This window comes from Trachypithecus francoisi, unplaced genomic scaffold (assembly GCF_009764315.1).
Source record: "Trachypithecus francoisi isolate TF-2019V2 unplaced genomic scaffold, Tfra_2.0 Lachesis_group17, whole genome shotgun sequence".
In the NCBI taxonomy this organism is placed as follows: Eukaryota; Metazoa; Chordata; class Mammalia; order Primates; family Cercopithecidae; genus Trachypithecus; species Trachypithecus francoisi.
This window is the reverse complement of record NW_022681462.1, coordinates 98,459,299-98,485,260: the sequence shown is the minus strand read 5'-3', so window position 1 is coordinate 98,485,260 and position 25,962 is coordinate 98,459,299. Positions and strand designations below refer to the sequence as shown.

General features: G+C 49.2%; 1 protein-coding gene and 1 long non-coding RNA gene across 11 annotated transcripts in view; one reads left to right on the top strand and one right to left on the bottom strand.

Moving 5' to 3' along the window:
* The window catches only part of LOC117062735, a 30,727-nt gene extending 26,885 nt beyond the window's left edge, over positions 1–3,842 (bottom strand). The window contains exon 1 of the long non-coding RNA XR_004428523.1: positions 3,536–3,842. This is a non-coding gene — a long non-coding RNA (uncharacterized LOC117062735). The remainder of the gene's footprint in view (positions 1–3,535) is intronic.
* Positions 1,725–25,962, top strand: part of RRM2 (ribonucleotide reductase regulatory subunit M2) — a 38,868-nt gene continuing 14,630 nt past the window's right edge. For 6 of the 10 annotated variants that reach the window (XR_004428515.1, XR_004428516.1, XR_004428518.1 and 3 more), the window contains exons 1-13: positions 1,726–2,154; positions 4,036–4,178; positions 4,264–4,338; positions 4,668–4,811; positions 5,014–5,130; positions 5,992–6,125; positions 7,872–7,966; positions 8,084–8,217; positions 9,831–9,935; positions 10,023–10,136; positions 22,718–22,813; positions 23,114–23,234; positions 25,168–25,290. Coding sequence is in view for 2 of the 10 variants with exons in the window: in XM_033176567.1 (XP_033032458.1) it covers positions 2,151–2,154; positions 4,036–4,178; positions 4,264–4,338; positions 4,668–4,811; positions 5,014–5,130; positions 5,992–6,125; positions 7,872–7,966; positions 8,084–8,217; positions 9,831–9,935; positions 10,023–10,136; positions 22,718–22,813; positions 23,114–23,234; positions 25,168–25,196 (1,311 nt within the window). In the remaining 8 variants the exon portion in view is untranslated. Of the gene's footprint in view, positions 2,155–4,035; positions 4,179–4,263; positions 4,339–4,667; positions 4,812–5,013; positions 5,131–5,991; positions 6,126–7,871; positions 7,967–8,083; positions 8,218–9,830; positions 9,936–10,022; positions 10,137–10,215; positions 12,186–22,717; positions 22,814–23,113; positions 23,235–25,167; positions 25,292–25,962 lie in introns of those variants that run through there. The other 4 variants (XR_004428522.1, XR_004428521.1, XM_033176567.1 and 1 more) reach the window with 4 other exon arrangements.

Below are 25,962 nucleotides of genomic sequence, written 5' to 3'. Positions count from 1 at the left end.
ATCACCTATGAAGTCTTCTTGCCAATAACTTTTAGCCTAAGTCTAATTAAACAACCACCCCGCACCTGCCTTTTTTTTTTTTTTTTTGAGATGGAATTTCATTCTTGTTGCCCAGGTTGGAGTGCAATGGTGTGATCTCGGCTCATTGAAACCTCTGCCTCCTGGGTTCAAGCGATTCTCCTGCCTCAGCCTCCCAAGTAGCGGGAATTACAGGTGCCTGCCACCACATCTGGCTAATTTTTGTATTTTTAGTAGAAATGGGGTTTCCCTATATTGGCCAGGCTGCTCTCAAACTCCTGACCTCAGGTGATCTGCCTGCCTCAGCCTCCCAAAGTGCTGGGATTACAGGCGTGAGCCTCCAAGCAGGGCCTAATAAAGCCTTTTCACCTAACTTCCAGTGTAGAGTACAGGAGTCAGGAATACAAGTTAATTGACACTGTGAATAAACAATTAGGCAAATGTAGGATGTGGGACATTCTACAAGAAAACTGGCCTGTACTTCAAAGTCAATGTCGTGGGGAAAAGAAGTGGAAGAGCTTTATTAAGAGTCTAAAGCAACATAATAACCAAACACAATGCATGTACTTAATTAGATCCTGCATAAAAAAGTAAATCCAAAAAACTATGAGATATTTTTGAAACAATTGGAAAAACAGGAATATGGACTGGATATTAGGTGATACTGGAGTATTGTTAGTTTTCCTAGGGATAAATGTGGTATTGTGGTGATGTTAGAGAGTGTCCTTATTTTTAGGAGCTGAAACGTTTAGGGGTAATGGGTCATGGTATCTATCACTTTCAAATGATCCATAAAAAACCATAAGCCTCACACACCCACAGAGGGGGTGTCTGCCATATTTGCCATGAAGCAAATATGGCAAAATGGAAACAGCTGTTGAATCTTAGGTAGTGGGCGAATGCTAGCAACCGTTCCATTATTCTGTATGTTGAAAACATTCATAATAAAAAGTTAGGGTAGAAACGTTCTGCTGTGCAGTTGTGCTGTGCGGCCTTGGGCAGTCTCCTTGCCTCTCAGGTCTTCATTTCCTCACCTATGAAACGGGGTTAAAAATACCAACCCCGGTGGGGCGGTGGCTCACGCCTGTAATCTGAGCATTTTGGGAGGCCAAGGCGGGTGGAGGGCTTGAGCCCAGGGGTTCAAGACCAGCCTGGGTGACATACCGAGAAACCATCTCTACAAAAAATTAAAAAATTAGCCTGGTGTAGTGGTGCATGCCTGGAGTCCCAGCTACTTGGGAGGCTGAGGTGGGAGGATCACTTGAGCTCGGAAAGTTGAGGCTGCAGTGAACTATGATGCAGCCACCAGCCTGGGCAACACAGCGAGACCCTGTCTCAAAACAAAAAAACAAAAAACTCAAAACAAACAAAAAAACAGCTTCACATGATCCACGTGCCCAGAGGCTGTGGGTGCTGCAGCCGTAATTATTATTATGACCACCTTCGGCACGGCGTCTGGTACACAGTGAATGCTGAGCTCCCTGGGCCGCGGTTTTTCCACCCTAATGGTGGACAGGTAGGAACAGCCTTTTGGAAGCCGCGCTAACCTTGGCCAGGGACCTGCAAACCTGTCCCGGCTGTTGGCCTGTGAGCCGGAGAGCGCGCAGCGGAAACGGGGCGGGGCACCTGAGGCTGGGAGTGCAGAGGAGCCTTCCGGGAAATGGGGCGGGGCCTCCCGTGCAGACCAATGGTAGAGTAGATGCAGATGTCAAAACGCGCGCTCAAGTGGCTCCCACCAGGAATTCCGGGACTTAGGGAGGCGGAGGGAGGATCGCTTGAGGCCAGGAGTTTGAGATCAGCCTGGGCAAACAAGCGAGACCCTTGTCTGTTCACTTAAATAAAACCAAAAAAACGAGCACCGAGGGAAAAAGGAGTAAATCCCGGTGCTAGCAGCAGCCCGCCGCCTGCGACGGGCGCCCTCCCGGGAGTGGCTACTTTGCCCAACCCCCCAGAGGCGGAACCTGCCGCATTGCCGCGTGGCCCTGGGCGCCGCCACCTCCTCCGCAGCGGGGCAAAGATGCCGGACCTGGAGGGAGGAGGGCCTCGCCGAGATGACTCAGGTTCAGCGCGGGAAGGGAGGATGACGACTCACCTGGCCTCTAACACGTACGCATCTTTCCGCGCCTTCTACAATGGGTATGTTCATTACGTGGCCAGGAACTAAACTGTAAGTGAAGCCACTTCTGGCTATTTCAGTTACAGTGAGTTTAACAGGAGCAAAAAAGCACGTGGCGCCGTAGGGCAACCAAAACCAGGGCTTTAGACGTTGATTATGAGAAATTGAAATCTGAGTTGAGTATGACACCAAGAAATTATAATTTTGTTAGATAATAGCTTTATCAGCCATAAAGTAATCAATAAAAATACCAATTTCCTGGAGATGGATGCTTTAGTGTGTTTGGGGGTGAAACTGGCAATGAATGGCAAGTTGCTTTAAACAAATCATGCTACACCAAAGTTTTGGTTGTGGCTGTGTGTAAGGAATGTGATGGTCACTTATCCCTGCAACACGAGAATACTTTGAATACAAGTCCGTAGTACTTTTAAGAAGTGAGAGAAACAGACCTAGATGGGGAGGGTACCTGTCCAACCCCACCCTCTATAAAGTATCTAGAAAAGGCTTTGTAAAAAGTCCCGAGTCTCTCAATAACAGCCCTGAGTGCAGCTGTGGAAGCTTTCTCAGGTTAATGATTTCTTCTTGGATCTTAAAGTTTCTTTCTCGTCCTTTATTTTTGGCATTTTGCCGTTGCAGGGCCTGGCAAATCAGAAAGCCACACAGACAATTAAATGAAAGCTGTTGTTAAGTTCCAGTCTCTACCCCAGTGGAGTTTTCAAACTCCTCTTCAGCATATTTGATGCCCAATGAGTAGTACATTTAATCCTAGTTCTAAAATCATTCTGTGAACTTTCTCCCAGGAATTTTTGCTCAGTTTGCAATTAAAACAAGTTTTTTCTTTTCTTTTTTTAATGGGGACGGGGTCTCACTATGTTGCCAAGGCTGGTCTCCAGCTCTTGGCCTCAAACAATCCTCCTGCCTCGGCCTCCCAAAGTGCTGGGACTACAGGCGTGAGCCACCGCGCCCACAGTTTGCAGTTCTTAAAACAAGGGTGACAATAGGGGGCAGGGGTCTGACAGGAGACAGGATTTCTGTGAAAAATTGCACAAGGGCCTTCTCTCCGTGTCCTGGAGTTTTAAGGTTTACAAAGGACTGCACATTTTACATGAGTCATCTCAACGAATGCTCTCCTCACCACATTAACACCCCACGCGGTGACGAGTCCCATTTTACTCAGGGGGACACCGAATCTGTAAGAAGCCTGGTCGCATGTCCCAGTCACAGCAAAACGAGCCGCGGGGCTCAGCAGCCCTAACTTTTAGGCTGTAGGGTCCTCGCCGACCACCCCGCCAAAATGTCAGGGCTCGGGGCCCTTGCACCCCCACCCCAGGGACACGGATCGAAAGGGTCGCAGCAACGCCTCCCCCGACCCAGGAGCGTCTTCCAGGCCTTTGCACCAACCTCGTTGGCTAAGTTCCCTGCCCTGCGGCGGCGCGGCTGGGAGGAGGCGCTTTCGGGAGGCGCGCCCGCGGGCTCCAATCGCTGCGCCTCACGCAATCCCAAACGGTTCCCGGGCGAACAGGGGCCCGCGCGCGCCAACGCCGCCGAGACCCTCAGGGACTGCGGTCCTGGTCCCGTGGGACCTGTGGAGACCCGGGCGGCGGCGCCCCCGACCCAGCCAGCGGACGGAGCCGGGGGGGGAACCGGGAGGTCCCGGGGGGCGTCTACGGGGGTGTCCCCGGGGGTCCCCGGAAGGCGCCGGCGGAGGCTCCCGCGCTGCGCTTGAAAATCGCGCGCTGTCCCGCGGCCAGCCTGGGTGGGATCAAGGTGCAACCAATGGAAGGGTCGGGGGCACGGCACAGCCAATGGGAAGGGCAGGGGCGCCAAAGCGAATGGGAAGGGCCGGCACGGGATATTAAAAGGCTGCTGGACCGAGGGGTCGCCCGTGCTTCTCGTCCCAGCCACCCTGTTCTGGACTGTAGCTCTTCTTCGCTGCGCCGCCACTATGCTCTCCGTCCGCATCCCGCTCGCGCCCATCACGGACCCGCAGCAGCTGCAGCTCTCGCCGCTGAAGGGGCTCAGCCTGGTCGACAAGGAGAACACGGTGAGCGCGCGGGGAGGGTGCTGCCGCCCGGAGAGGGAGGCAGGGAAGGCGAAGCCGCCCCCCACTCACACACGTCTCCCTGCAGCCGCCAGCCCTGAGCGGGACCCGCGTCCTGGCCAGCAAGACCGCGAGGAGGATCTTCCAGGAGCCCGCGGAGCCGGTGAGTGACGGGCGTGGGGCGGAGGGGCCAGGGGCGGCCTTGGGCGTCTTGGCGCCAAAGCCGCATTGTCTCCTCAGCTGTTCACACTCCCGCGCCAGCTCCTTTCCCGCCTAGGCGGCCCCTCCCCAGGGCGACCTCCCGTGCCCCTCGGCCCATTTCCCGGTTTGGGCGTGCGCTCCTCTGCTGCGACCCACGGAGTGCGACGGGACAGCCACGTTTTCACATCGGGCCCCATGAAATTGCCGCCCATGGAACGGACTTGGTCCAGAAAAACGTTAGTTTCATATGGTTCGCCCCGTACTTAAATGTTTTATTTTCTCCCCCAACAGAAAACTAAAGCAGCTGCCCCCGGCGTGGAGGATGAACCGCTGCTGAGAGAAAACCCCCGCCGCTTTGTCATCTTCCCCATCGAGTACCATGATATCTGGCAGATGTATAAGAAGGCGGAGGCTTCCTTCTGGACCGCCGAGGAGGTAATCGGAGGACCCCAGAAGACCCCTGCAGGGGGACCGTGACGCCTCAGACATAAATGCACTTGGAGGTTCCCGTTGGCAAGGGGGGCTGACTGTGGGGCATAGTGGTGCCAGCACACTTAAAGTTTCAGAGTGCTCAGTGTGAGTCCAGCAAGCTTTGCTGTCTTCCTTTTATGCTAAAATTGTGACTTCCGAACCTCAGGTGGACCTGTCCAAGGACATTCAGCACTGGGAATCCCTGAAGCCCGAGGAGAGATACTTTATATCCCATGTTCTGGCTTTCTTTGCAGCAAGCGATGGCATAGTAAATGAAAACTTGGTGAGTTTCCCAGGTGTCTTTCATTTGACATTGACGATCTGAGGTCGAACTAGTTCGCTCTCCTCGTCTTGTACGTTTTTCCATTTTTCCATGCTGAGTGCCTCTGTGTCTGTAAGCTGGGTTTTGTATTACATGGCATTTCCTGTTTTGTAACACTTTGCAGTTCTTTTCTTATGGTATTTTCCTGACTCTAGAGAAGCCGAGACAATATTAAGTGGTAGCAATAGGAGGACTCCTTGTGGCCACCATATCTGCTCCCTCCTTTTTTTTTTTTTTGAGACAGTCTCACTCTGGCCCAGGCTGGAGTGCAGTGGTGCGATCTTGGCTCACTGCAACCTCTGCCTCCTAGGTTCAAGCGATTCTCCTCCCTCAGCCTCATGAGTAGCTGGGATTACAGACGTGCGCCACCTGCCGGCTAATTTTTGTATTTTTAGTAGAGACAGGGTTTCACCATGTTGGCCAGGCTGGTCTCGAACTGATGAGCTCAGGTGATCTGCCCACCTTGGCCTCCCAAAGTGCTGGGATTACAGACGTGAGCCACCACGCCCGGCTCTGCTCCCTCCTTTTTGTGGCTTTGCTGTTTTAATCATAATTTGGTTGTATCTCTTGGGAATGGATCTTTCTTGACGTAAATCAGGAAATCATCGAGCACTCACAGAAATCTTATTTTATGTGTATCTATTTCCTGATCTGTAAGTTGAGTGTATGATACAAAATATCACAGAACTGTGACGAATTGGATGAAATATATATAGAAACAAACCTTATAATGGTACAAAGAGTGCGATGCTACCAGTATCTGTTGAGCGTTGCTGCTGTTAGTTTTTTCTCAAGCTTAACTTTGATGTGTTTCGCCACTAGGTGGAGCGATTTAGCCAAGAAGTTCAGATTACAGAAGCCCGCTGTTTCTATGGCTTCCAAATTGCCATGGAAAACATACATTCTGAAATGTATAGTCTTCTTATTGACACTTACATAAAAGATCCCAAAGAAAGGTGAGTATTGAAGTGGTATGCCAAGATTTTTAGGACTCATTAATTGTTGATATTACAAATTTTTAGTTCATGTAGGGATAAAAATGACTCCAGAATGACTAAGCAGACAGTCATAGACATTCCCAGCACCCGTGGTCATGTCTGCTCTTAGCAAGGGGCCTAAATTCACTTTATTATTCACTTACAGTTGTGAAGGTACTCCACTTTTAGAGTTGGATGTCTACCAATCTAAAGCCTTCTTTTGAAAAAATTCCCAGATGTTGGGTAAGACAAACTAAAACCTATGTCTGACCATCTTTGCTCATTTGGTAAATGTGTTGAGAAGCTAGAATGTGGGGCTGCGGTGGGATGAAGGACGGGGCGGACTTGTCTCCTAAGGAAGCTGCAGTACGGTACAGGCAAATAAGACTTAGCAGGAGTTACACAAGGCAGCGGCAGCAGTGAACCCTGAGATTGATTTAGGCATGCAGCAGTTTGGCTGAATAAAGGTAGCTTAAGGTCTGTTTTGTTTTGGAGATTGGAGGTGGGGGATTAGAAATGGGCTGTTGGAGTAGTCTAGATACAAAGGTCAGCTTTAGGGACTGGAACCCTGTATGGAGTGGAAGTGGTGAAGCTGCAACCTAAAGTAGCTATTGTAGACTTTGAAGTACATGAAGAGGAAAAGTGGTAACTTGGAAGGACTGAGGAAACTCATTGTGGGTGAAGAGATTTGAACATGTTTATAGGTGGAAATTGAGAAAAGAAGGCAAAGATTAGGGATACGATTGGGGGCAAATGACCAAAAGGGGAATGGTTGGGATCAAGAAGGTCTGCTGGGGAAGCCTCAAAATCAAGGGAGAGGCAGACCCAGGTCTCAAACAGGACAGTGAGATGGAAAGAATGAAAGGCAGCTGGGTGTGGTAGTGTAAGCTGGTAGGCCCAGCTACTTGGCAGGTTGAGGGAGGATGGCTTGAGCCCAGGAGTTTGGTTTTACCATGAGCTGTGATCATCTCGCTGCACTCTAGCCTGGGCGACAGAGTGAGACCCTCATCTCTTTAAAAAAAAAAAAAAAAAAATGAAAGCTGCCCAGTGTCTGTTGACCTTGGCTTCAGATTCAGAACACAAGGTCATCTGGGTAGGAACAAGGCTGGGAAATCAGTAGCCTCTCACGGTGGGCACCAGAATAAAGGGAGTTAGAGAAGGGTGGTAAGGGAGACCCAGTTAACTGTAGTACCCACGGATTTGCTTTCCCGACCTGGGATCGACTGTAGCACAGAGTTCTAGTAGGAAGCATTCTTAGTTTATTGGTTTAATTATTTTATGATATAGATGGTGGCAACTGGGGCCAAATAATGCCCCCAATGATAGTCTGATAATAGCATAGCAGTTAGGATTTTATGGTTCTTCAAATTCAAAGTCTATGATTCTTCAAATTGAACAATGATCTGGACTTGAAATAATTTTAAAGGCAACAAATGTCCCTGCTGTACTGGACCATGTTTTACAGTTTGTAGACCCTGAAGCTCAATATGAACTACAGAATACCCAAACTTGTATTAATGTACATCAAATGTTGAGATTTTTAAAAACACTGGAGGGAAAAACTGACCAGTAAAAATATAATAGTTCGGTGTGAGTTCTTCCTTTAGGAAGAGGATTGGCAAATACTTGAATTTGGCCTTTGTCCCAGAACTCTTATGTAGCAGTTGGTAATCAGGGGTCTTTTACTGTAATGCTTCAATTGTTGATGCTGTATGTGCCTACTAGGGAATTTCTCTTCAATGCCATTGAAACGATGCCTTGTGTCAAGAAGAAGGCAGATTGGGCCTTGCGCTGGATTGGGGACAAAGAGGCCACCTATGGTAAGGAGACCTTTGCCCCTACTTAAACCTGAGCTTCATTTTCCAAGTAATGATATTGGATTGTTGGCCCTTGAATACCAACTCATGAGAATCATTTTGGTGTTCACTCTTAAATAGGTGAACGTGTCGTAGCCTTTGCTGCAGTGGAAGGCATCTTCTTTTCCGGTTCTTTTGCATCGATATTCTGGCTCAAGAAACGAGGACTGATGCCTGGCCTCACATTTTCCAATGAACTTATCAGCAGAGATGAGGTGAGTCTAAATCAAATAATAGGGTGACCTAAACCCCAAACACAACTCGGGCATGCTCTTGTGTTCACTGATGGGGACCTGGGGTACTAGATGGCATATATCCACATTTAATGTGTGAGTTCAACCATACACATACTTGACAAAAGAAGGAAATACTTTCATTTACTGAAACTATTTTACTTGCATTCTCAATATATCGTAATACATTAGTACATATATATTGCCCCATAGGCTTTGAATGCATAAAACTACAAGTTCTTTGTTTTTTGAGGGGGTGGAATCTTGCTCTGTCGCTCCAGGCTGGAGTGCAATGGCATGATCTCGGCTCACTGCAACCTCTGCCTCCCAGGTTCAAGTGATTATCCCGCCTCAGCCTCCCATGTAGCTGGGATTGTAGGCGCCCGCCACCACACCTGGCTAATTTTCGTAGTTTTGTAGAGACGGAGTTTCACCATGTTTGCCAGGCTGGGGTTGAACTGACCTCAGATGATCTGCCCGCCTCGGTCTCCCAGAACGCTGGGGTTACAGGCATGAGCCACCATGCCCAGCCAAAACTACAAGTTATTGATGGGATTGGGATTTTAAGGGATGTTTTATTATTTTTGCCTGGTATTATATGTAATCCCCTTTTCCGTAAAAATGTTCATAGTAAAGCCAGGCGTGGGGGCTCATGCCTGCAATCCGCCACTTTGGGCGGCTGAGGCGGGTGGATCACAAGGTCAGGAGATGGAGACTGTCCTGGCTAACCCCGTCTCTACTAAAAATACAAAAAATTAGCCGGGTGTGGTGGCATGTGCCTGTAGTCCCAGCTACTTGGGAGGCTGAGGTAGGAGAATTGCCTGAACCTGGGAGACGGAGGTTGCAGTGAGCCGAGATTGCACCCCTGCACTCCAGCCTGGGTGACAGAACGAGACCCTGTCCCCCCAAAAAAATGTTCATAGTAGCCATTATGTTTTTTCTGTTTGATCTAGAAATTGCCCTTCAACTTCAATGTTAATAAGCATCTCGGTGAAATGAGTATACATTTTGGTCTAGTGTATGTCTTTGATTAAGTCACATGTGAAAAGCCAGGAGCATGAACTCCATCTTACTTGGAGCCCAGTAGGCAAATCAAACTTGGTTACCTTGTAGGAGGACCTTCCTTATTGGATTAGGAGGTAAGCTGTGAAGCTTGGTGTTTAATGCACTCACTTGCAAACTTGATTTGCTTGAAATTGCATACAAATTTCCTGAGCATCTCAAAACTAGCCTTATTACTGAGTTTTACCTTTCCTGCTGAAGTAGTGGCAAAATTAGCACTCATGGCTATAGAAAGAACACTTTGAGTGAAGCTCTGACTCCTCCTTTGCCACCACACAGCAGAGCAAGAAATAGACCTTGCCTGTCTTCATCTAGGTGGCAGCTTTGAGGACCTTGAATGGGACTGAGCTTGCCTCCGTGACATCAGCAGGGAAGTCCGTAGTTGAAGTCATCTTCCCTTTGAGAGTTCAAGTGCTCTCAGTATGGCTGAGCATGTTGGATAAGGAGAATGCAGAAAAGGATAAAGTAATTTCATATTCCATGTTAGTGACAGAAGTCTTCTGGCTTTAGTGATCTTGAACTTTTTTTTCTAGGGTTTACACTGTGATTTTGCTTGCCTGATGTTCAAACACCTGGTACACAAACCATCAGAGGAGAGAGTAAGAGAAATAATTATCAATGCTGTTCGGATAGAACAGGTAAGTGGGTGATGAAATGGGTCACTCAGGCTTGCTAGAAAATGCCTGTGCTTTAGTTGTATTCAGAAGCTGTATTTTGGTTCCTAGGAGTTCCTCACCGAGGCCTTGCCTGTGAAGCTCATTGGGATGAATTGCACTCTAATGAAGCAATACATTGAGTTTGTGGCAGACAGACTTATGCTGGAACTGGGTTTTAGCAAGGTAAAGTATTGTTTACATAGCCTTCTGCTTGTTTTGAAACTGGTGCTCTGTATTTATATCTTGATGTGAACCTTTTCAGGTTTTCAGAGTAGAGAACCCATTTGACTTTATGGAGAATATTTCACTGGAAGGAAAGACTAACTTCTTTGAGAAGAGAGTAGGCGAGTATCAGAGGATGGGAGTGATGTCAAGTCCAACAGAGAATTCTTTTACCTTGGATGCTGACTTCTAAATGAACTGAAGATATGCCCTTATTTTGCTGATTTTTTTTTTCCATCTCATAAAGAAAATCAGCTGAAGTGTTACCAACTAGCTCCACCGCGAATTGTCCATAATGTTCATTAACAGCATCTTTAAAACTGTGTAGCTACCTCACAACCAGTCCTGTTTGTTTATAGTGCTGGTAGTATCACCTTTTGCCAGCAGGCCTGGCTGGCTGTGACTTACCATAGCAGTGACAATGGCAGTCTTGGCTTTAAAGTGAGGGGTGACCCTTTAGTGAGCTTGGCACAACAGGATTAAACAGTCTTTTAACTAGCACAGGCAATTGAAAGATGCAGCCCCACTGCTTCAACGCAGATTTTAATGTTTACTTAAATATAAAACTGGCACTTTACAAACAAATAAACATTGTTTGTACTCACAAGATAATAATAGCTTGATTTATTTGGTTTCTACACCAAATACAAAGCATTCTGACCACTAATGGGAGCCAATTCACAGTTCACTAAGTGACTAAAGTAAGTTAAACTTGTGTAGACTAAGCATGTAATTTCTAAGTTTTATTTTAATGGATTGAAATACTTGTTAACCAACTTTAAAGTCAGTCCCGTGTATAGCTAGATATTAGTCTGTTGGTGCCAGATAGAAGACAGGTTGTGTTTTTATCCTGTGGCTTGGGTAGTGTCCTGGGATTCTCTGCCCCCTCTGAGTAGTGTTGTGGGTTAAAGGAATCTCTCAGGACAAGGAGCTTCTTAAGTTAAATCATTAGAAATTTAGGCATGATCTGGGCCTTCATATGTGTGAGAAGCCGTTTCATTTTATTTCTCACTGTATTTTTCTCAACTTCTAGTTGATAAAAAATTCTTGAAGAGTTTTCATATGTGGGATCTAAGGTAGTACTGTAAAATTTCAAGTCATCCTTAAAGTGACCCACCTAAGATCTTGCCCCTGTTAAGTGGTGAAATCAACTAGAGGTGGTTCCTACAAGTTGTTGTTTATTCTAGTTTTGTTTGTGTGTAAGTAGGTTGTGTGAGTTAATTCATTTATATTTACTATGTCTTTTTTTTTTTTTCTTTTTTGAGATGGAGTCTCGCTCTGTTGCCCAGGCTGGAGTGCAGTAGCGTGATTTCGGCTCACTGCAACCTCCGCCTCCTGGGTTCAAGCAATTCTCCTGTCTCAGCCTCCTGAGTAGCTGGAACTGCAGGTATGTGCTAATTTTTGTATTTTTAGTAGAGACGGAGTTTCACCATATTGGTCAGGCTGGTCTTGAACTCCTGACCTCAGGTGATCCGTCCACCTGGGCCTCCCAAAGTGCTGGGATTACAGGCATGATAAACAAATTCTAAATAGGGCTACTTTGAATTAATCTGCCTTTATGTTTGGGAGAAGAAAGCTGAGACATTGCAAGAAAGATGATGAGAGATAAATGTTGATCTTTTGGCCCCATTTGTTCATTGTATTCGCTATTTGAACATTGTCCTGTTCTATTGTTAGTTTTCTTCTTCATTTATTGTATAGTCAATTTTTAAATCTCTGTAATATGATACATTTTCCTATCTTAAGTTATTATCTAAAGTTAATCCAGATTACATTGTCCTTATACTTGTACAACATTAAAATGAAAGGTTTTGCTTTGCATTGTGAGGTTCAGGCGGAAGTTGGAATCAGGTTTTAGGATTCTGTGTCTCGTTAGCTGAATAATGTGAGGATTAACTTATGCCAACTCAGACCATTTCCTAATCAGTTGAAAGGGAAACAAGTATTTCAGTCTCAAAATTGAATAATGCACAAGTGTTAAGTGATTAAACTAAAACTGTTCTTATGTCAGTTTCTTGATTGGTAAAATTTGCATTTTAATGCAGGAAGAGAAATATTTTTTGGCCAGGCATGGCTGTAATCCCAGCACTTTGGGAGACTGAGGCAAGTGGATCACCTGAGGTCAGGAGTTCGAGATCAGCCTGGCCAACATGGTGAAACCCCATCTCTACTAAAAATACAAGAATTAGCCGGGCATGGTGGTACGTGCCTGTAATCCCAGCTACTCGGGTGGCTGAGGCAGGAGAATTGCTTGAACCCGGGAGGCAGAGGTTGCAGTGAGCTGAGATTATACCACTGCACTTCAGCCTGGGCAACAGAGTGAGACTGTCTAAAAAAAAAAAAAAAAAAAAGTATTTTTTGTAAAGGCTAACGAATTCATTTGCTTTCCACTGGTTCTGGGCAAGAGACTTGCCTTGTGCCTATTCTGGCATAAGGTGTATAGGAGACAGGTACACCCGAAAGGTGGTGCCCAAAAATATTAACTATCATACTGCATGTGGGGTTTGTGAAGTCGGGGCTGAGTTAACTTCTCAACTGTGGGGGAGCCACTCCTGGTCCTCTTTTCCCATTTGCAAAACAGGTGGGGCTAGAGGTCTTCCCAGCTGGAGTTTTGCTTTGCTGTCCCTCATCTGACCTGACCTGTGTGGACTCCAGCACAGGTTTCGATTGGTCCCTCTGTCTATAAAGGCCCTTTCCTGAGTCGGAATCCCACCCACTTTGATAAAGCCTTTTAGAATTAATGACACCCATCCATCCCCAAACGAACCAATTATTCCTTGTACCTCATGCCACTGCCATTCAGTGAGAAGAGAGCAGTTCTCTTGTCAGGTGCCATTTTCTACCTGCATGTTAATTCAGGAAGATGGGGCACTGAGCCAGATGGGAGGCCCCTCCCTCTGGAGCTTGGGTTTACTCCTAGAGAGGAAAACTGATAGATGAGTAGATCTGAAGTGTTGGGCAGTGGTGGGGGCAGCAGAGAATTCTAAGGTGGGTGGGAGTGATTGGGAGAGGCCTCATGGGGGAGATGATGTTTCCTTGGTGGAGGAGACTGGGACTAGTGTTTGAGGTTGTGCTGCTTGCAATTCCTGTGTTCTCATGAAGATGCCTTCCCGTGCTGCTCGTAAGAGAAAGTTGTCTTTGAGGTCACAGGTTTTTATCTGTCTCTATATTTCTAAGCATAAGGCCTCCAAGGATCAGGTATTTAAGTGACTGGTACATGGGGAAATAAACTAATTGGAACTGAAGTATTTTGGGGTGGATGGTATCTTGGATAAAAGTGTGTTCTGTCTCCCAGAGGAACCTAGTAGAGAGCTTTGCCTTTACATCTAAAAGCCTTCAGTGAAGGTCATTTGATTTGTAATGTCAGGTTGGCACCAGGCCTATTGTAGAAGTTCAGGGCAGCCAGGCTTCAAGAAGATGACCAGCTACTGGGACAGCCTCCCTGTGGGTGGCCTACAGTCCTGTTCTGCTCTCCCCAGCCCCATGCCAGCTGCCATGCTCTATAGAACGTGTCTCCCATGCTGCCCGAGGAGGGTCTGCAGAGAGTTGAGTGGGCAGGCTGCTGAGTCAATTGCCCTGGGTACTCATTAGGTACATCCTCCCTGGCCTCACCCCCAGACCTACTGAATCAGTCTGGGGGTAAACCAGGGACCCTGTAATCTTAATGGGGGATGTCAGACATTTGAGATGGGGTGGGATAGACTTAAAGTTCAAACCAGTGGACTTCAGTCCTGGGTGTGAATTGTAATCACATGGGAGCTTTTAAAAGCTAATACAGTCTGGATCTCACTTGTGGAAAAGGCAGCCCTGCTGAGCTTTAGCATTATCCAGATGTGTTTTCTGGTGTGTTCTAGACATGCTGTGTAAGAGTTACATTTCATTGCGTGTGCACATTCAGGGCCCTGCCCAGCTGCAGTGGCCAGGCCTGGCTGCTAAGAGCAGACCTGCAAAAACCTCCCTTCACCTGGTACTGCTGTGGCCTCTGACCTGAGGATCTTGTCCTGCAAAGGAGGAACCAGATGGGTGTTCTTAACTGTCACCTGGCCAGGGAGCTAACTGGCTGTATTTTGAGGATCAATGGCCCTGCCAGTGTTGGTCTGGAGATCCTGATAATAGCTTAACTTCTCTTAGCAAGACAGGCACAGGCCCAGCCCCTCATCCGTGAGTGGCTGCAACTGGACTGCATGGCCTGGCCTCTTCCAACAGTCCCTGAGTGTAGAGGGGCTACCCTCCTGGTGTCTGTCTGGACACAGAAGGGAACACATCAGTGGTGTCTCCCTGCCATTCCCTGGAGGGAATATGTCACATCAGGATTTTTTTTTTTTTTTTAAATCATGAGAATAGCTAAACCCATTGCTGCTTAAGGTTCAGTAGTCATGTTCACCTTAGCCTTGGCTCTAGAGACGAGTGGCTCCAGCAAGATGGTGGACTAAGGAACCAAACTCCTGCTTCAAACACCTGCCCATGATAAATAGCACAGTAAAAAGTTAAATAGGTGGGCCAGGCATGGTAGCTCACGCCTGTAATCCTAGCACTTTGGGAGGCTGAGGCAGGTGGATCACCTGAGGTCAGGAGTTTGAGACCAGCCTGGCCAACATGGTGAGATCCCATCTCTACTAAAAATACAAAAATTAGCCAGGTGTGGTGGTGTGTGCCTGTAATCCCATCTACTCCAGAGGTTGAGGCAGAAGAATCGCTTGAACCTGGAAAGCGGAGGTTGCAGTGAGCTGAGATTGCATTCCAGCCTGGGTGACAAGAGTGAAACTCCATCTCAAAAAAAAAAAAAAAAAAAACCAAACCAAAACAAAAAACGGTAAATAGGTAATCACCTCCTGGGAAAGGAGAATGACCTCTTTTGGAAACAAAAAGTGACCATGGAGGCCCCGGACCTTGTAGCAACCTTCAGAGTGGTTGTTAGTCCCTTAGAGAAATTAAACAGGCAGGGGCTGACGTGCAATTGGATTTGGAGGGAGAAGTTGATCTAAACCAGGGGAGGATTTGGGACCAAAATCTCAGCATAAAGCTAGAGGCCCCAGTGTCACAGGAGCTAGACAAAAACCCCATTGGCACAGTGGGGAGGATGAACGTTTTAATCCTTCTGGATTCTTAAAAATAAAAACCTTCACACAAGTTTGTGGTCTAGGAACTACTCGAAGATAAATTAATCCCCAGTATTGATCCCTAGCCTGGTTGCACAGGATTCTCACAGGTCGGGTTCACAATCCTAAATTCGAAACTCAGATAACACAACAGATAAAAGGAAAAAAAAACCACGGTATGGTGAAGAAATAGATTTTTGGATTCAGGTAGAATGGGATACAGCATAACGACTAGAGTTCAGGCTCTTAGAGCTGTTTCAACACAGCTTAGTAGGATTAGACATAGCTGAAGAGAGGCCTTGTGAGTTGGGAGGGATGTATCTAAGGAATTATTCTAAAGTAGATGAAAGAACATGGAGAGAGTGGACAGGCAGTGTTTGAGGAGGTAATGACTGGTGACTTTCCAGAATGGACTCATCCTTGAGATCAGGAAATCCACTAGGAATCACACACGAGAAGCAAAGACACATTCATTCATAGGCTCATTTGAATGAAGCTGCAGAACATGAACAGAAAGAACAATCATTCAACGAAGGTTTCAACAGAAGCCAAAAGTTTATGAAATCATATCTTCAATGCTGAGGGAATCATTGGATGAAATTATTATTCAGAAAGAAGTAAGATACATTCTCATGCCAAGGTTTTACCATTCACATCCCCAAACCAAAATAATTCCTAAGGAATTGAGCCAAAAGAAAGGATGGTGATGAGCAGAGAAATTGGTTGGTCCACAGTGAATTGATAGAATCAAAAGGAAGCTGGGTATCATGGTGCATGCCTGTGATCCCAGCTACTCACGAGGCTGAGGTGGGAGCATCACTTGAGTCCAGCCTGAGCAACAGTGAGACCAAACTCAAATGGAACTAGAATAATGGACACTGCAGAGGGATAACGAATACTAAGGTCTTTGTACTATTACGCTTTGGAGATACACGGTTTAAAGTTTAAAGGTGACCCCTGGAGGCATTCCAAAGTGGGGGCCCTGGTCAGGGAGTGGCATGCATGCAGGTGTGGCATGTGTTTCAGGGGAGTTAAAGCTTGATGGGTTTAGTAGAAGGCGGAAAGGGTTGGGGGTGCAGCAGAGAACAAGTCAATGGAAAGCACAAAATAAAATGGTAGAAATAAAAGCACAGTAGATGTAAATAAACTAAAAGTTAAAACTCTTCAGGCTCAGATTCTAGCTGTAAACAATTGCCAAACTAAACACTTAAGAGTGTAAACAATTACTATAGGAAAAACTAAAGCAAAAAGCCCCTTAGAGATAGAATTTATTGGCTTAAAGAATGATTGTTCCTCTGGAAACACACGATGGTAATAACTGCACCAAGCACCATGGTCTCTGCAGTGTTTGGGTGTGACCTCAGCCCTGCCTCCCCAGGGACTGATGAGTCCTGGGCTCAGGCTCAGAGTGATGAAGTGGGGTATTGTCTTGGTGCTGCCATATTCTCTTTAGTCATGTGTTTTTTATTCATTGTCCTCTGGCCCTACACACGGTCCCTGGGTTTGCTTTTATGCCAATTGCTGAGAATCTTCATGGCTCTACTGGCAATTGCTTGAGAGCTCACATTCCTACCATATGTGAGATGTTCCATCTTCCTGTGTCCAGACAGCACCACCAAAGTGCAGGGCTGGGGCAAGCCTGGATGGGGTAGGGTGTGGTCAAATGACTGCTCACAAGTGGATGGTTTGGATTATGCAACGTGGCCACACTGGAATCTCAGCAAAGGGCAGAGGGGTTGAGGCCCAGATGATACCAGGTGAAAAGACAAGACAGGTTTGCAGCACATACTGCGATGGAGATGCTGGGGCCTCCTAGTCTGGGGCAGGCTGAGCCTTCCTGGGTGTGGGTGGGCCTCTGCCATGTAGGGTGCTGTCCTTCCAAGCTTTGGCAAGATGGAATCTTTGTCGGGTGTGGATGTGACCTTGAAAAGGCACGCTCTTGCCTAGAGGCCACTGCTTGACCCCCTGTTGCCCTTTATCAGAGGTACGGGTGTGGTGGCTAGTGCCTGTCATGTCAACACTGGGAGGCCAAGGCGGGAATCCCTTGCTTGAGGCCAGGATTTCAAGACCAGCCTAGGCAACATAAGGAGACCTTATCTCTATAGAGAAATTTTAAAAAATAAGCCATGTGGGCCGGGCGCGGTGGCTCACGCCTGTAATCCCAGCACTTTGGGAGGCCGAGATGGGCGGATCACGAGGTCAGGAGATCGTTAACACGGTGAAACCCCATCTCTACTAAAAATACAAAAAAATTAACCAGGTGTGGTGGCGGGCGCCTGTAGTCCCAGCTACTCGGGAGGCTGAGGCAGGAGAATGGCGTGAACCCAGGAGGCAGAGCTTGCAGTGAGCCGAGATTGCACCACTGCACTCCAGAATGGGTGACAGAGTGAGATTCCATCTCAAAAAAAAAAAAAAAAAAAAAAAATTAGCCATGTGTGGTGACATGCATCTGCAAGTCCCAGCTACTTAAGAGGCTGAGGCAGGAGGATCACTGGAATCCAGGAGACCAAGGCTGCAGTGAGCCATGCTTGCACCACTGCACTCTAGCCTGGGCAACAGAGCAAGACCCACTCTTAAAAACAAATGCCCTGGCTGTAGCCCCTGGGATTCTGGTCTCCGTACAACCAGAACCCCATGAGCCACACTTTAAGGCTTTTACTTTGGGGGTGGGGGGCATAGAAGGGAGGCCAGGGGTTTGGGGCTGTTGAACCCATGAGGGTAGACCTGAAGCCTCATGACATTCATTTTCTGAGTCTAGCAAATCCTGAAGTCCACATCCCAGATGTTTCACAGAAGTAAGTCAATACATTCCTGATAGGGTAGTGTTGATTTTCCTGCCACATGCAGTCAGTTCCACCCCAACAGAATTCAGTTGATCTGCACAGTCACCATGGGGCAGAGATGACTACCCCATTTTACAGATATGGCCGGGAGGCTCAGGGAGGCCATGTGTCTCACAGAGGACTGGCCTGCACAAAAACCAGTGGTTGACCCGAACTCGAACCTGTCTACATTGGTCCCCTCACTGCATGTGCCCCTCTTGATGGGAGAACAGGCACCTGTCAGCCCCATGCTGCTCTGCCCAAGGAATGGCTCCTGAAACCACTGGCTGGCCAGTGAGCCACGTGGAAGGGTTTGGTCATGCCTACCCTCATCCTGCCCTTCCTCCCTGGTCATTGCACTGTGGTAGTGGGGGAGGGTGAGCTCTGCTTTGCCTTTTGTCACCGTGGCTGTGGGGATCCTGTCCAGATGGGACTAGGGGCTCTCTTACTGTCTGCATCATGAGTGAGGGCCACTTTCAGTTTGCTTCTACCTGGGATGCTCTGGGTGCCATGCTAGAAAGGTAGCTTATGGCCACAAAGGCAAGTCCAGGGACAGGTACTCACATGCCCAAATGGAGCCCCATGCTTAGGAATGGGTGAGTGGGAAGCAGTAGCTTCCCTTGGAGGTGGAAGACGGGGAGGTGGCAGTTTCCAGAAAGCCCCGGGGCAGCAGCTCCCTGGGTGAGGTTTTCCCTGAGCCTTCCCTCTCCTCTACTTCAGGGGGTCCAGCCTTTCCTCCAGAAGGGGCGCCAGGACGAGATGGGAAGGGATTTGCTTTGGAAGGCTGGGAATAGGTCCTGCAGCTGCTCTGGCCTTCCCCTGGACTGATGTGGGTCCCATTGGTACTGAAGGGCACTTCCAGGTCCTGTTAGTGCAGGGGCCGTTGCAGCAAAGGGCTGACTTTAGGAACCATCACCTCCCTCTTTGTTTTGTTCTGTTTTTGAGATGGAGTCTCGCTGCTACGCCCAGGTTGGAGTTCAGTGACGTGATCTCGGCTCACTGCAACCTCTGCCTCCTGGGTTCAAGTGATTCTCGTGCTTCAGCCTCCTGAGCAGCTGGGATTACAGTCTCCTGCCACCACACCCTAATTTTTTCTTTTCTTTTTTGAGATGGAGTTTCACCTTTGTTGCCCAGGCTGGAGTGCAATGGCACAATCTCAGCTCTCCGCAACCTCTGCCTCCCAGGTTGAAGCAATTCTCCTGCCTCAGCCTCCTGAGTAGCTGGGATTACAGGCATGTGCCACCACGCCCGGCTAATTTTGTATTTTTAGTAGAGACAGGGTTTCACCATGTTGGCTGGGCTGGTCTCGAACTCCTGACCTCAAGCGATCTGCCCGTATCGGCCTCCCAAAATGTTGGGATTACAGGCCACCCCGCCTGTCACCTCCCTTTTGAAAAACTGACTACCCTTGGAGCCAGTCTCACTGCTTATGAAACGGTTGGGGACGTCACATCACTGCTCCCAGCCTCAGTTTCCACATCGTGAACTAGGATTTGTAATCCTAGTTCAACAGGCTTGTGAGATTTTAGATGAGTGAAGCGCCTGGCATGCTTTCATAAGCAACTTTTTCACATACCATTCGGTTTGCCCATCTAAAGGGTATGGCTCTTGGCCAGGTGGGGTGGCTCACACCTGTAATCCCAACACTTTGGGAGGCCAAGGTGGGCAGATCATTTGAGGTCAGGAATTTGAGACCAGCCTGGCCAACGTGGTGAAACCCCGTCTCTACTAAGAATACGAAAATTAGCCGGACGTAGTGGTGGGCGCCTGTAATCCCAGCTACTTGGGAGACTGAGGCAGGAGAATTGCCTGAGCCCGGGAGGCGGCGGTTGTAGTGAGTAGAGATTGCGCCATTGCACTCCAGCCTGGGTGACAGAGCGAGACTCTGATTCAAAAAAAATAAAGGGTATGGTTCAGGGGTCTAGTATATTCACAGGTGTGGGCAGTCATCCCCACAGTTGAACATCTTGCCCACCCCAAAAAGAGAGCTTGTGTCCTTTAGTCACTCCCTGTCTCCCGTCTACTGCCTCAGCCCTGGGCAGCCACTGAGCCACTTTCTCTGGGTTTGATCTGGCACTTCTAAAGTAGAAGTTATTATTGGCAAAGGCACTGGCTCTTATTTCTAAGAGATCATTTAGAATGCCAGGGGCAGCAGAGGATGGGTCTGCCTCGCAGAGAGTAGTTTGATTTACATTTCAGAAGGATCTTTCCTGGCATTTTAGGCCACTTGGCATTAAAAAGATTTGTGGGGCATTGTCTGGAAGGGGACTTTTGCCACTGTGAGCTGGTGACAAGCTGACTCGAAGTGGGGGTGTCAAAGGCTGGAATCACCACCTTGGTGGGGGCACATGAGGGGATAGTGAATTTGGGGTCTGCTCTTCCCCCATCTCGCTTGGTGACCCTTCCCCTCCATCAGGAAAATGAGGTGCTGAGCCATCTCTATGGTCTCAGCCTTCGGTTTTGCTCTGTTCAGGGAGTTTCAGAGAGCTGGATTGTCCCAGGCCCCTTGGGAAGTGGAAGCAAGTCCTAGAACTTTCTGGAACACAGAGAGTGGTCTGTTGGGCCTTTGCTTCCTCAGTTTCCACCCTCTTCCTTCACTCCTTTCTAGGACTTTCCTTCCTCCACCCCTGAATCCTCCAGTGTTAATGGAGCAGGGGTCAGGAAACAGCCTGTGGGTCGGATCTGGTTCGCTGCCTGGTTTTGTACATACCAGGAGCTAGGAATGTGTTTTAAAAATCAAAAGAACGGCCAGGTGCGGTGGCTCACGCCTGTAATCCCAGCACTTTGGGAGGCTAAGGTGGGCGGATCACGAGGTCAGGAGATTGAGACCATCCTGGCTAACACGGTGAAACCCCGTCTCTACTAAAAATACAAAAATTAGCCAGGCGTGGTGGTGAGCACCTGTAGTCCCAGCTACTCAGGAGGCTGAGGCAGGAGAATGGCCTGAACCCAGGAGGTGGAGCTTGCAGTAGCTGAGACTGCGCCACTGCACTCCAGCCTGGGCGACAGAATGAGACTCTGTCTCTAAAAAAAAAAGAAAAGAAAAAAAAAAATCAAAAGAACATTTCGTGTTGCATGAAGATTCTATGAAATTCAAATTTTGAGGCCCATAAATAGCTTCGTTGGGGCGCAGCCACACTTGTTTGTTTACGTATGGTCTGTGGCTGCCTTCACCATGGATAAGAGACTAGAATAGCTGCTGCGGTCTGTATTTTCTATCTCTGTCTTTACAGAAAATGCCTGATGAGCTCTGAGTAAGGCCTGACCTTGTTCCTGAGGGCTCCGTAGTGGAGCTGATGGGAAAGTAGTGGATGGCACTGGTGGTGGCTGAGGGAGCGGGGTGCCCTCTCAGAGAGCTGGTTATTAATGGAGTGCTAACCAGTCACTCTAGATGAGAAATACTCAGATCACATTTAAACACAAGGAAAGCTGTTTACAGGAAAACGGTAAAATGGCACAATGTAAAATTATGGTACACTGTGGTTACGCTGTCATAAAAATGTGTACGTATGGATAGAGAAGAAGGTGTCCCACGTGGAGAAATGAAAAGGTACCTTAGGGGGCGGGTTGGGAGTAAGAGCGGTTTTTCTTTCTATCCTATTTTCTGTTTAAATTTTCCTATAATAAGTGTTGCTGATCACTCGCAGCCACTAGGGGAAGCAGCCATCCAGGCAGAAGGCTGCTCCAGGTCTCAGGTGGGCTTTAGGGAGAGGGACCCTGAGCTCTGGACCAGGGTTAGGAGGAGGTGCCCCGGGCATGGGGAGGCTGGCGGCCCTCGCTCCTGTGAGCCAGCGGCTGGGGCTGCGTCTCGCCCATGTCGCTGTCATGTGCAGGGCTCATATGAGTTGTGTGTCTGCTCACTGTTGTGCTGTAGCCTCTGGAAGTTGCTCAGGAGCTTGGGATTTCGTGGAGAGGTGGGAGTCGGTTGCTTCTGTCCAAAGGGTTCGGCCAATGGGGGCCATTCTGAGTTCAGAAACCTCTGGCGTGGAGCCCAATGGATCCAGCCAGGCCCAGCTCTGCTGTTAACCAGTTGTGTGCTCTGGGACTCGGGTTAAGTCTGCAGGTGGCAAAAGTGGCACCTCCCATCACATCTTCCCTCCATCCCTCCCCCCAACCCCTGTGTCTCACTCCGAGCTTCAGGAAGTTGGTGCCACCTGGCTACGCTCACTGACACCCATCTCGTGCTGTGCTAGGATGCTGTCCCCATGTTAGTGTGCCCTCTCCAGGGAGACTGCCAGAGCTCGTGGGCGCGCATCTTCTGCTTCTGCATCCTCGGTCACTGTCAGCAGAGGCCTGGGCACATGGTGGTGGACAGTGGCTATTATCTGTGGTTGTGCTGGAATGGAGGACGCCTGGTGTTTGGTCTTGGAGTCAAGCGTGCGTGTGCTTAAAAATTCCAGGATCACACGGAGTAGGGTGTGATTAGGTCTGGGAAGAGGGGAGGCAGGAAGGAGGGCGAGAGACCTCGACCTGTTCTTGGGAAGGAAAGAGCAAGTGAGGGTGGGATTCTGTTCTAAGCACGGGAAACAGCACCAGGAGGTGGCCATGGCCCTGGGGCCAGGGCTGGGAGGTGGTTGCTCCAGCATGCAGTGACTGAGCCCTCCTGTATGCACTGCCGCAGGTGCTGGGAGACCGTGCAAAGCAGATGGAGTCCAGGCGCTCGGGGAGACAGCACGCCAGTGGCGGAGACGGAGACCAATCACCCACCCAGTGTGCAGTAAGTCAGACGGTGACAAGCTCTGAAGACGAGGAAAGCAGGGAGGAAGGGGTGGGCTATCCCCTGTGTTCTTTCATGTGGGGAGATGAGAGGGAACCAGAGGATGTGGGCATCGACCACGTGGTTAGGGGAGGAAGGCATGTTTCAGGGGAGGGTGAGCAAGCGCAAAGGCCCTGTGGCAGGCACGTCTGTGACTGGTCAGAGCAGAGTGAGGGGTGGGAGATGGAACCGGGTCAGTGGGGTAGGGTGTGTACATGGCAGGTCTGCAGACCCAGGTGGAGTCTGGATTTCATTTTTAAGGGGATGAGAAGCTCGGGAAGGTCTGATCAGCCTTACATCTTGAAAGGGAAATGCCTGCTTCTGCGTGTCAGCTGTTACTCGGGGTGCACCAGTGGAAGCCAGAGGCAGTCGCAGCTTTCAGGTGAGAAATGATGGCAACTCGCACAGTGGGGGAAGAGGAGCCACTGTGGAGGTGGCTTGCGGGGCCTGTCACCTGCTGTTCCCCAGCTCAGTGAACAGTGTCTCCACTTACCCCTGCCAGGTCAGAAATCCAGGCACTGCCAGCCTCTGCCGTTCTATGTGTGGCCAGGCGGGGGAGCCTTCGCCCTCCCATGTCCCTCGCCCCATGCCCCAGACAGCAGGGTCCTGTGATCCCCCTCCCATTCCAGTCCTCAGCACAGCCATATCCCTCCAGGGCTCAGGCTCCCACCATGGCCAGATCCCCCACCCCACCTTCACCCTTCCCCAGTCTATTGCACACATAGCATCTGGAATGGTCTCGGGCAGCACCTCAGACGATGTGGCTGTGTTGCATAAACCTCTCCCCTCACCGCAGCTCTCGGCCCTGCCTGAGCCCAGGTGCCTGTAGGCTCCCCACTCACCTCTGTCTTGAACCTTCCTGAGTCTGAGCTTCCTTTGTTTGTTTGTTTTGAGACAGAGTCTCGTTCTGTCGCCCAGGCTGGAGTGCAGTGGGGTGATCTCGGCTCACTGCAAGCTCCGCCTCCCAGGTTCACACCATTCTCCTGCTTCAGCCTCCCGAGTAGCTGGGACTACAGGCGCCGCCACCATGCCTGGCTAATTTTTTGTATTTTTAGTAGAGACGGGGTTTCACCGTGTTAGCCAGGATGGTCTTGATCTCCTGACCTCATGATCCACCCACCTCGGCCTCCCAAGGTGCTGGGATTACAGGCGTGAGACACCGTGCCTGGCCCGAGCCTGAACTTCTTAAACACCACGTCCTCTAGCCTCGTGCCTTCACACATACTGTTCCCTGAGCCTAGACTTTGTCCCTGCCCACCCGCTCCTGATCCTTCAGGTCTCAAATGAGAGGTCACTTTCCCTAGGAACCTCCTCAGACCCAGTGAGGCCAGATTAGGGGCCTCCTGGGAGCGCTCATGGCCCCAAGTGTTTACCACTTCTCTTTTTCATACTATCCAAAGTGTACAGAATCGTACACTTTTCTGATGCCTTGTTCCAGCTGTGAGTGCCCTGAGGGCAGGGATGGGGTCCGTGTCCCCCAGTGTGCCCAGCCAGCACCTGGCCGGGCACTCTCAGTGTTGTTGAATGAATGAGCGAGTGAGTGACCTGCCCGCAGGGGAAGCTGTTGTGTCTGACACGGTAATAAGCAGGTTGCACTGAGGGGGCTGGTTGCGATCATGACTGGAGCCCCTGGCCCCCAGAGTGGGGGTCATCAGTGGGGCTCGCTACCTCCGCCCACTGTTTTTTTTTTTATTTTAATTTTTTTTTAGTTGGAGTCTCACTCTGTCACCCAGGCTGGAGTGCATGGCGCAATCTCAGCTCACTGCAAGCTCCGCCTCCGGGGTTCACACCATTCTCCTCCTGCCTCAGCCTCCTGAGTAGCTGGGACTATAGGCACCCACCACCACGCCCGGCTAATTTTTTGTATTTTAGTAGAGACGGGGTTTCACCGTGTTAGCCAGGATGGTCTCAATCTCCTGACCTTGTGATCCGCCCACCTTGGCCTCCCAAAGTGCTGGGATTACAGGCGTGAGCCACCACTCCCGGCCTTTTTTTTTTTTTGAGATGGAGTCTCACTCTGTTGCCAGGCACCATCTTGACTCACTGCAACCTCCACCTCCTGGGTTCAAGCAAGTCTCCTGCCTCAGCCTCTCGAGTAGCTGGGACTACAGGTGTGCACCACCATGCTCAGCTAATTTTTGTATTTTCAGTAGAGACAGGGTTTCACCATGTTGGCCAGGATGGTCTTGATCTCTTGACCTTGTGATCCGCCTGCCTCGGCCTTCCAAAGTGCTGGGATTACAGGCGTGAGGCACCGCGTCTGGCCCCTCTGTCCACTTTCTTCCCCTTCTTCCTCCTCTCCCGTCTCCACCCAGGCTGTCTCTGGAGTAACTGTGGATGCTGACAATGCGTGTCCGCTTTGCCGTCACTGTTCATGCAGAGTGCCTGTTGGGGACTCTCCTATAACCCAAAGGAGTGGCGGAAGGATGGAGCTTCAGGTACTGAGGGCCAGGAAATGAATGCGGAAGACTGAATCCTTAGGGCACCCCAGCTCAGGGCCGGGTCTGGGGCTCTGTTCTGAGGACTGGGAGTGGGAGGAGGCAGCAGCAGGAGCCGGAGTGTGAGGCATCTCCTCACACTCTTCCAAGGTCAGAGACGAGGTCTCAGATCTGCTTGCTAATGCACGATTTATTTCTTTTTCAATTTCCTTTGGAACCTGTGCTGTGCAGATGTTCACATGATGTGGTGGGGAAGTGAGTTTTATAAAACTCTTGGCAGAGTACCATTTGGCATCCCTGTGGTTCTAGAGATTTCTGGGGCCTCAGGGCTGTAGCACCAGCTGCAGACAGCTGCCTGCCTTCTTACAGTGCTCAGCTTTTGGACCCAGCAGCTTTCTCAGTCCCAAACACATGTGTGACCTCACGATTCTGACCTTCCACGCCAACAAACTGTTCCGGCGTGTAGGTGGAATTCCTATTTTTAATAGCCAAGTTGTTGAGAAATTGTAGGGCTTCTACTTCCTTTTGAACGGAAGGGCTCCAGAAATATTTATATCTTTGCTTCTATAGAATCTAGGAGGTCGTCTTCACCCAGGGAGGGTCAGCATGTGGAGAGGGTCACTTGGGAGAGGTCCTGCATATGGAGAGGGTCACCTGGGAGAGGCTCCAGTG